The 11232-nt window shown below is 31.8% G+C and overlaps 1 protein-coding gene across 2 annotated transcripts in view; it reads right to left on the bottom strand.

Annotated features, from left to right (window-relative positions):
• Positions 1 to 278: 278 nt before the first annotated feature.
• Positions 279 to 11232, bottom strand: part of RAB11FIP2 (RAB11 family interacting protein 2) — a 41841-nt gene continuing 30887 nt past the window's right edge. Inside the window, exons 4-5 of one of the 2 annotated variants that reach the window (XM_045567957.1) lie at positions 10442 to 10487; positions 279 to 4574 (exon numbers count right to left, since the gene is read on the bottom strand). In XM_045567957.1, the coding sequence (XP_045423913.1) occupies positions 4347 to 4574; positions 10442 to 10487 (274 nt within the window). In that variant the 3' untranslated portion in view covers positions 279 to 4346. Of the gene's footprint in view, positions 4575 to 5492; positions 6239 to 10441; positions 10488 to 11232 lie in introns of those variants that run through there. The other variant, XM_045567958.1, reaches the window with a different exon arrangement.

Below are 11232 nucleotides of genomic sequence, written 5' to 3'. Positions count from 1 at the left end.
AATTGTAAGCTCCATCCCTATGACGCGATGTCTTATGTGTACAGGGCATTCACACATTTGTTGAAGAATGTTCACTCCACGGTACTTAGAAACTACTCTTCTGAATGACTTTTCAGAACTATTTTCACAGTGAAATCTGTATGTCTTCCAGAATACTCTTGCTGCAATAAACCAAATAAGAGGAATCCTAAGTATGTATTAAAAGACAAGGAGAACTTATGTACAAATGCATTATGGTAACACTGTTTTATCTACAATAAGAAGTGTTGACAACTGAATAAGTTTAAACACTTTAATCAACTATAATAAATCAATAATTATATAAAAATTCTGATTCATGCATAAGATTACATAAATTATACAATTGTCACATTATACAATGCTTACATACTTTTGAGTTTGTATATGCAAAAATGTACACAAGTTACTAGAGCACTTAAGAAGTGTAATACCCTTCAGTTATAAATAATGGCTATATCTTTCAAATACCTGCTAAATATATACATTTTTAGATCTGCAGCATTTTTTGTACCTCAAAACACAAACCATCTGGAGGCTTTGAAGATTAATGGGCCCAAATGTATCATTTGTTAGACTGCAATTCCATTGTAAGAGTGGATTTTTTTTTGACAGAGAAAATAAACGGAATAAAATGTCAACTCTAGTTTAATGCTTGAAGAGCTTCTACACTTCTTATTAAATACATCAGAAAACCCTTCATATGCAGATTAGTTAAGGTGCTACCTATTGCATATTAAATACTTCCAATGATTGCGTCTGGATTATTAAAGTTATACATCTGTGAAAATGGAGGCTTTCCCCGTGTGCTGACAGACCTTCCATCTCCCATCCTGGACCACAGCATTGCGATCCATTCCTTTACTTCAAAGAGACCAAGTGAATGAGCATGCTTTATATACTTTACTTACACACACAAATGACACCTACCATCTACAAGACATATGAGTACATGAACATCAAAATAGTTTCAGCCTGATTTACAAATCCAACGTAGGTTGCTTTTTCTGAAAAGCTACAGAGGAAAATAAAAGCTCTAGTGTAACAACTACTATAGATATATTAAAGACAACATTTTATTTTCTTTCTTTTTTTTAAGATTCTCCTTGTTAAAGAGTAAGCACCCTTTTGGGGGTGCTAGGCAGGGGGTGGGGGGTGGGGAAGTTGGTGAAGGAAGGACTCGAAGAAAGCAAGTCTGTCACTAATGAGCTTAGTTTTACTTAGGTTTCCATTCATGAAACCCTTTTAAATACAAGGCAACATTTTCACAGCTGGAAAATTACAACTAAATCTTGCTTTACGGCCAAAAGCAATAGATGTAGTTATGTATAAACTATGGATAATACTACATTCATGGGACAATGGCAAAACTAGGGTCAATGCAGAATACAGCAGCAAAAGGCAATACTTAGACACTTCTCATGAGTGGGTTACATGTTATTTTATATACAGTTCTAAGATATGACCCTGGTATTCAATAAATGAAACTGGAAGCATAAGTGGTAGGAAGGTATGTTTAGTATTTTCAAAGTTAAATTTTAGAACTGGGAGAACTGGTTGTAAAACAATACTGTTTTTAAAATAATAGAAATAGTTTAATTATGTAATAGAAGTATGTTAGCTTACTTGAGATAAATATCAATTCTGTGATTTAAAAAAATTCTCTTGGTGGAAATGTTTTTAAGCATGCATTCTTTTAAGCATAAAAGCAAATGTAAAATCTGTTTATAATCTATTGGACCGTGCATTATATAATGAGCACATATATTTTATTTCCATTTCTAAACTACTAACAAAATATATCATTAGAATACTTAAAGTTACATTTTGGAAAAATAAACTAAGGTGATCCTTTTTGGCCTTTTTCTCTACAATGCTAGAAATTAAAACTACTCTGTTTGCACTTCTGCCTAAACACAGGAAACCCTGATATGTTTACTTGGGAACTCATTATTACTTTTTGTTTTTAGCTTATTATATTGACTGATTATGAAAACATGTAATATGTTTACTCTTGGTCATGAGTGAAAATTCATAAACATTGAAACAGAACATTTTTAGGCAGTTTTAAATGTAGATTGTTTTAAATACAATACTTAGCTCAAATTTAAAGATAAAAATATGGATTCTGTTATAATCAAATCACTCATGTATGGATAAGTCTAATGCTTAATAGTTTTTATACAGGCAAAGAACTGATCCTTTAAAATGAATTTCCTCATAAAAGGAATAGCAGTACTTGAACCCTACCTTTTAAGGAGCCCAATTTATGTAAAACATATCCCCAATACAAAACTGACATCTCGGTTCATTCTGTAAAGAGCAAATTTGGCCAAAGCATATTACAATATCTGCTGATATGTCATAATACTGAAAACATACGGATTTTGGCATTTTAAAAAATGTAACAAGAGCCTCAATAATACTACCAGAAAAAACTAGTACTAAACAATTTGTAACATTTAATAAATGTTAATAAAAGTGGCACCACGTTAAAAAATTGTAACTACCAAGACCTCAAATGGGGAAATAAAATTCTACACCAGATTTTGAGGTTTATTATAGAACTTTAATTGTAAGTGGAAGAAAAAAATTGATAAAAGCTATCTTTCCTTCTCCATTTCTTAATTTTATTAAAGCATTTAATTTTTTTATTTGGAAAAAACTTTCATAATTTAAAAATGCATGCTCTTATAGGAAAGCTAAATAAGCTCAGAAAATACAAATAACATAGGATTTTAGTTTATGAATTTAAGCTTGGCCAAGTACTCTTTGATTCAAAATATTAAAATAAGCAAAACTATTGTATCTGGGTTTTATTTAACTTTTAATGAAGTCTTAATAGAGATAAACATTTGAAAAAATGCAATTTAATAAAGGATTGGGAGGAATATGAGTCTCCATGTGGAGATGAATTTTTCATTTTAAATTCAGAAAGACACAGATACAGATACTCTGTGTTTCACAGTAAATATTTTAGATTTTCAGTGAAAAATAAGCAGAAGATTAACATTTTTATACCATTGCTTTTTAATTTAAATTTCAGAATAATTTCGTACAAATACATAATCTATGGAAAGGATCAACATTTTTGAGGAGTGGACTTAAAAAAAAAACAATAATTTTGTAGTAAGTCAACTCTTAAAGGCTGGATGGTAGAGTAATGTATAATGTCATCCTAGCAAAGATCTGCTCTAAAAAGTCACTCTGCCTTTAGTTAAGTCTTATTTTAGTTCAAGACCCAAAAGCAACCATCTGCTCTATTACTGATGTAACCTGAAACAAAGCCTAATTCTTCACATCTAGAATTTGCCTACTGCTTTGGGGTATCAGGCACCAGATAATCACTTCCTCTTCTTTCCCCAAAATTATTTTCAGATATAACTTCACAATATTTTCTCTGCTAGTGACTTAAAGGCATGCAGAATTTCATCAAAACAAATTACATTAGCTTATCTTCTGCTTATACCTCAAACAAAACTCAAATGTTAAGATAATTAATTCAAAGAAATTCATGCTGTTGTGAAGTTAATGAAGGTTCCTAAAATTTGTTATTCTTTTAAAAAAGGACTTTAGAGCATTACTTTTGGGAAAAGAGGAAAAATTTGATGCCGGAGTAATACATAGCAGCTCACTTTGAAACCAAGGTTCACATAGTCAAGAGTGATTTGAAGCAGCTTCTCTGTAACAAACCATAATAGTAATAACGATGATGACCTGTCTTGTGTCGACAGAGCACATATACATTTTCAAATTAAGAAACTGGTATCCTAACCTTAGAGGCAACCAGTTATTTTTAAATGTTCTAAAAACACATGTATATATGAGGTATATGCCTGTATTTTATATACAAGATACATGAACATATATTCATGTACACATATATGTATATAAAATATGAACTGTATTTTCAGTTGTGTTTATAATGAGCAGTATTTCTGACACTAAATATGTCTACAAATTGACTTCTGAGAAACCAACCACAGTATCAGTTCTGCTTTATGAAAAATCTATTCCTGAGGAATAACTCATGTACTTCTGAAGATATTTCTAGGCCTATGGCAGATTAGTGGGCCAGCACCAGCACCTAAGTGAATCCTAAGGAACTGCTTATTCATAGAGAATCTGGCCCATTTTTAATTTAGCTTGCTTCAAAGGTCACTCTTGATAGTCCCTGCTATTTAATAATATTTACAGGTAAAACTATTTTTCACAATGAAGGAGAGTATGAAATGAAACCTCATAGTGCAGTCTCTTTCAGTAACAAGTTTTTCCTTCTTTCTCTCTCTCTTTCTTTTTCCAATTATAATGCAGTACAACTGGCTTTATTAACTATTGGAGAACTTGCCAGCTTTCCTGGATGGCTCGTATGGCACTCTGAGAATACTGGGCGTTTCTTCCATCACCCTTACGAGGAGGTTGTCGATGTAGTCCTCGAGTTCCCGGATGTGGGTATCTTTCCTCCTGAGGAGTTCTTTGTGTTTCACTAGCTCCTGTAGTACCTCCTCGTAGGTCAGACTACGATATCCTGCAGTGGCATCAAAAGGGTTGCTGTCCTAGAACAGGATAAAGGCTGTCGTTTTAGTAGATATAATAACAGGGCCAAACAATAGTTATTATTTAGAACTTCAACTTTTGGTTTTTCAAAGCCTGATGAAGTTTTTCTCTACCCTTAGCTAGAGTTAATGTGAGAGTTCACGGACTACCCAGGCAACTCTGAGGCAAGGACTAGGGCAGATGCACCAAAGCCTTGATTGTAACTCTAAATTCTATAACCCTCTTTTACTTTGTGGACAGTTTCCTAATGTCAGAGACTGACCATATAATTTAAGACTAAATTAAGAGATGAAATGTTCTTTAATATAAATATAACTAAAATATATTAAAACTAAAGATCTCTAAGAACTAACCTGAAGCAACTATAGGAAGCTATTGAAAACTACACATTTGGACATGTCTCCTCATGGAATTGCCTCCACTGAACGGTGGCTTAATGTTATACCTGTGGCTTTTTATTGAAGATGACTACAAGCAGCAATAATATTAATATCAAATCTGCTTCTCTGATTTGCTATGAAATGTTGAAAGCACTTGGAATTAAATCAATGAGCCGCCTTACAAGCTCCATGGGAGTAACTTCTGTTTTTGTTTTTTTCCCTCCCCACTCACTCACCCACTCTCTTGTAACTTCTGTTTTAATTTAGAAGCAAGCAGAGCTTTTTCTTTCCCGAGTAATGGGTCTATTTCCTCCTCCTAGTAATAACAACTAATTTATTTTATTTCCCTTTTTGCCCTGGTTATCAGGAAACTCAAGAGTTCAACCATAACCATGTTAATACTTATGGCTAGTATATTTGCCTTCTCTCCCATTTCACTTAATTATGTTGTTAACTTTATTCTAATTGATAATTTTAAAATTCTAATTTTAGGCATAAGCGAACATATAACCAAAAAAGAAAGAAAAAGACACTGATTTGATTCATTTTTATTACACAGCATTCTAATATTAATGTGACATCAAAAGCTAAAGAAAAATATTTCTCAGGAATTTAATCAAGAAGGCACTGTTAACGTTGTCTTTTATTTATAGTATGTAGCATTTAGATTTTTCATTCTGTAAAATAGTTTCCAAATACAGCTTAGCAATTTTTCTGCTTTTTAAAACATAGTTCTATCACTATATCCAACAACTTAAAATGATTTTCATCACTTTCTTTCAAAACATTTCCATTTGGCTTTAGGAAAATCAATTAAAATATTGAGGAAGTTGGTTTTCTTGCTCTTAAGGACAAATAATACCTAATCTATTCAGTGAAGGACGGGAAATGAGGACTGGTGAATGCAGAATGACCTTTATTTCTTCTTTCTCCATAGGAATTAAATTTGTCTTTCCCCATTTTTAGGACCTACTTTAACTGTGTTATGTGTCTAAGAGTTTTCATCAGTAAAGCCAAAGTTTAACTCATGCCCCAGCCCCAGCCATGACTTTGCCAGCACTGGAGAAACAGAAGGTAGAGTACAGATAGCCATTTGATGTTTGGGTCACTGAAGCATGACCCCTTCTCCAGGATAAACAAAAAAAAAAAAAAAATCAAGATTGAAAAACTCCATTTCCGTAGACTCTCTCAGGCTTTGTGGAGACGATACAGCTTGCACTAGGACTTCAAAGAGTATGCAGAGGCAGAAATGCATAATGGGCATTTCAAGCACTGGGCTCTGCCTGTTCAAAAGAGGAAACGAGGTTCAAGGCACAGTGGTCGATAACAGGTAATAGGTGGAGCACGGAAAATACGGTACAGGATAGGGAGCAGAGAGGGGCCAAAATGGTAAGTTTGAAAACAGATCACCAAGGATGCTAGATGTTATTATGAAGAATTTTCAGACTTTTGCTATGGCAAATAGGAAGCCATTTAAAGTCTAAACAGAGGAATGACATGATTAAAGCTATAGTCCAGAAAAATTAAAATAGCAACAGTGGGTAAGATCTTTGGAGGGGCTGAGATTAGTCATAGGGCTATTGAAATATTAAAAACAAGAGTTAATAAGAATGAACAGAGAGGATATTAAAGGGAAGTGAGTTTAAATTTTATAAGCTATATCTAAAACAACTTATTTTATTTTAGCATTAGAAGCTGGCAACAGATATAACTTTATATCACCTTTGTCCCTAAAACCATTTCTAATATTGTTCTAAAACCATTAAAGGACAATTCTAGAAATAAGTGTTTAGTTTACTTTTTATTCTCTTCTCTCTCAGATCAATTAATCTTTTACAAGAGTAAATCTACACACACATAGGTACTCACACAGTGACTAGTTTATTTAATTGGTAATGAGGAGTTTAGAGATATACAACACATTAATTTCTTAACTACATTCCTATAAAACATTTAGTATATTAAGCAGTTTTCCATAGTAACGATAAGGCATAGGATAAAGTATATTTTTGAAATTTGTTAAAAAATAAGCTAAAGTTCTTACTTTGACCCAAATAGTTCTGCATAATTTTGAGACAGAAACCAAGGTCTCACTTTCCTTATCTGATAAATGAGAGGTTCCCCATGGTCTCTTTCAGTCTTAAAACTGCTCTACAAACCGATTTTTCTGAACTGCATTTTTTTTATAAGTAATAAAGTCCAACTAATGTGATTTCATTGTTCTAATAAAACATTTACTGAAAAATGGGAATTCTTGTGAGAATTGCAGGGATTAATGAAATTAAACTAAATGGGATTCATTACTGATTAGTTGACTATTTATATTTTTTTAATTTAACATAATAGCATCTGTTTGAATCTCTCTAATCTTAATGAAATTATACATATATGAGCTGATTTCTCCAAACTAATTAAGTGATGATATACAGTTAAAAAATTATTTGCACTCTTATATTTTAACACTATACTAGTTAAGTACCAGTTAATGTAGTTAAAAACTTTTTTTTTAGCATATCTCTAAAGATTCTGATAAGACATGTCAAAAAAATCTAAATTAAGGCCATAATATAATCTACCAATTTAATCTCTCAAAATAATCAATTATTATCTGAGACTATTGTTCAATTCTTTATAGCCATAATCTAGAATATACAGATACATTATTATTGGCTTATTTTTTCCCTCACAATGATTTCACACTAATGTGCACATAGATCTCTTGGAAATACATTACTAGTCTTTTCAATAAATTTCCCATTTGTCCTTTTAAGTGAAAATTTTACCCCAAATTTCTGCATCAAGTTCTGAGCAAGAAAACATCTTAGAAACACATGAACTATAAACTATATTCTGGAAAAGAATACAAAATAATTAAAAACAGTTTCATGCTTAGTTCCAGATTTTATCCCATATTTGAAAACCATTAAACTTTCTAATTTTAGGCATAAGATTATTAAATCAACTGATATACTCAATAAATATATACCTATCCTTCTGTTTGTTGATATAACTCCAAATAAAATAATGAAGATTAATATAAACAATTGAAAATTAAAATATTTTCTGGTTACAAAAATTATTTTGCTTAAAGAGGAAAACTCCCAGGCAAATATAAAAATTATTTTTTAAAAGATACTTTTATTATTATTCTTGGAAAAAAACTCTAAAATTTAGAAGTCTCCAAACCGGTCAGGACCAAATACAACCTACAACGAGACTCCTAAGTACTCAGTTTTTTTTCCTACAGTACTCCTTATAGATAGCACATATGTTTTTAAGATGTCTTCTTATTTTGAAATTTAATGTAAATTTTTCTTCTTTCTTCCCCTTTCACAGCCAATCTTTTCTCATTCCTACCCTAACTCTGTTTAAAAATGTCCATATGCAGATATAAGAAAATGTAGACTGGGTGAGAGAATAATAGAATTATTACATGAAGTTTTTTTAATCCAGAATTTTAAATAATACAGTTGTGCATAGGACTTTGAGAATTACTAGTGATCCATTTTTGCTTTACACATAGTCTAGCCTTTTAAACTAGGAAATGTACATTTTTTACAATATTTAAATTTAAACAAAAGCAAATGTTCAGGACTCAACTGGAAATTTAAAGAAAGGTTGTCCTGGTAACCAAATATTGGTGGGGTACTGACATCCAAGGCAACTAGAGCGGAGAGAGAGAGAGATGAAGGCTTGGCATTCTCTGATCATCTCATTATTGTTCTAATGAGGAACTTTGCTCTGGGAATATCATCTCAGCTACTTTCACATCTTTTGTCCTACTCCCTTCATCTCCCTTTCAGTTCTTAATTAGGCCTTAAAGAGCTCACACTGCCCTTTCAACTGGCTACTGCTCCTGTTTAAACACTGTGCTTTCACAGACAGGTGTTGGCACTAGCATATAAGATATACAAACTTAATTACAAAATACTATGTCTAGAAGGGGAAAAAATAACTTGGTGGATGGCTATTATTGGAGAACTTAATGTAAATTACTTCAAACATCTTATAATCTTCAACATAAAAATTGTTCAAATACTTTTCTTCCACAATGATCAGTACAAGGATGAGCTTTCTCCTCTTAATTGTATCTTGCAGTAAATTAACAACATCTAGTAATCCTTTAACTGTCATTTAGAATAGTTAGTATTCCAGAGAAAAATAATCACACATCAAGGATTCTTTTATCACCTTTAAATCCTTTAACTAAAACAATTTTCACATTTTATTTCTTTAAAGAATTCTACGGATGCTTTTACAGCAATAAATTACAAGATTTGGAAAAGTACATTTACAAGCACATCGAAATTGTAATTAAGGTTACTTAATAAACAATAGCTACGCATTAAATCGATTTTTTGATGTTGCATTTTGTTTGAGATTAAGTAACTGCCTGACAGAATTCATTTTAGTATCTGATCAAAGGCTGACTTCATATTTTCTGACATTTCTTGCCAGACTGCCATTATTATAAAGACTTGAGAATTTATGAAACATCAAAACTTACAAACCATTTACATAAGACAGCAAAAACACGGTACAGAGTCCTGTGCTTCTCTAACATTTTCTATAATTTTAAAGACAAACAACTGCATTTAGAATGGCTTATAAAATAAACCCTAAACCCACGTTGCCTTCTTCTAGGCATATTACATCCTAGAAAATCGTAATATGCGATCACTTAAAAAATTTCTTATTATACATCTGGATCATACACATAAGGACAGATGGTTGAAATAGCAACAACCAGCCTTTTGGAATAAAGGCTCTATATCTGTTATCCAGTGAGAATTTAGTTTTCTACCAAGAACATTTGCCCATATTTTTGTAAAGTAACTTATTCTCTATGTTTAATATATTTAAAATTGATTACAGATTCAACGGAACTCTGAATAGAGATTCAACACTGGACTTCAAATAACGATACAATGAAGTTAAGATTATCTGAATAATCCTTGCAAAATGCATGAGTTGATTTAGCAGGTCGCTACCAACCCTGTTAACATATTTGGTTTTGTTCTGCCGAAGAAGCTAAGTGTCCTAAAGTATTTGTTCTTTCAAATACTTTCCTGGTTATCTAGAACTCTTGCCAGGACATTTTTCCTATTGTTGAATATTAACAAGCAGCTTTATTCTTTCTTCAGTCCTTGTCCCAACAACAAAAGTCCTTCCACATGCTCTTATTTCATAACTATTATGCTGAACTTGACACATACAGCTTTCATATTAATTTCAAAACAGCCTGTAAAATACATATAATCTAAATTGGCTTCAATTATAACTATAATGTTTACTTGCAGATCATACACAGAAGTCACATCCTATTGTATATTAAAGACAAAGTCTGAAATTTCACTTTTTTTCTTTCTCTCAAAATTACCATGCTAACCTACAATACTTAGGTGACTGAGCTATTCAAGAAGATGAAGGCATTTTTACAAACTGGCTTGTTTTTTGGTAATTCTCTAACCCCCTGAGTAACTTACCGGGATTTTCCTGAGGTCTTCATTGCATGTCGGATTCATATGAAAACTAAGTAATAAAACACAAACATAAATGTTAAAAGTGTGTCATAGTCTATGTGGGAGGAAACACAAAAATAAAACCTTTTTAACCAAGATTGCAATAAAAATATCTAAAGTCCTAAATTACTGAGATAAATGAAATTTAATCTAAGCTGTAGGAAAAATAAAAAACAAAATATTTACTCAGCATTCACAAATCATCTACAATTTTAAACTTTGAAGGAAATCTTTCAGTTATCAAAACTGAAGAGATAAATATGTAGTTCCTAAACATCTTTAAACATAGTGATTTTAGCAAGATCTTTTATAACATATTGCTCATTTTATATACACACAGTCATCTTAGGCCCCTGGCATAACACTAGGGAGAATTAAGTAAATTTAGATTAGAGAGATTGTAGAATAAAGGAATTAAAGCAATCTTTAAGATGCTACAGGTATTAGAAAAATTAACTTTCAAATATTACCCTATCAACGAGAATGAATTTAGAGTTGTAGGAACCATTTCTGTCATTAATGTGATTTCTAAGTAGCTAGTCTTCAAAATTTAAATGCCAAAATGGACCAAAACAAAACAGATTTCTTCCATGCAGGGAAGAAGAAAACATCACAGCTGAATCCTATAACCATTTCCTTCTTTGAAACATGTCCATTAGAAAGGGGAAAGCAACCAAAAAGAAGCTAAACTTCAAAGCCATCTGATGAGTAAATATTTCATCAGCACTATTCAAGTTTAATTTTTACCCTGCACT

Source organism: Lemur catta, chromosome 14 (genome assembly GCF_020740605.2).
Source record: "Lemur catta isolate mLemCat1 chromosome 14, mLemCat1.pri, whole genome shotgun sequence".
In the NCBI taxonomy this organism is placed as follows: Eukaryota; Metazoa; Chordata; class Mammalia; order Primates; family Lemuridae; genus Lemur; species Lemur catta.
The sequence above is the reverse complement of the archived record's forward strand: the minus strand, read 5'-3'. Positions and strand labels throughout refer to the sequence as shown.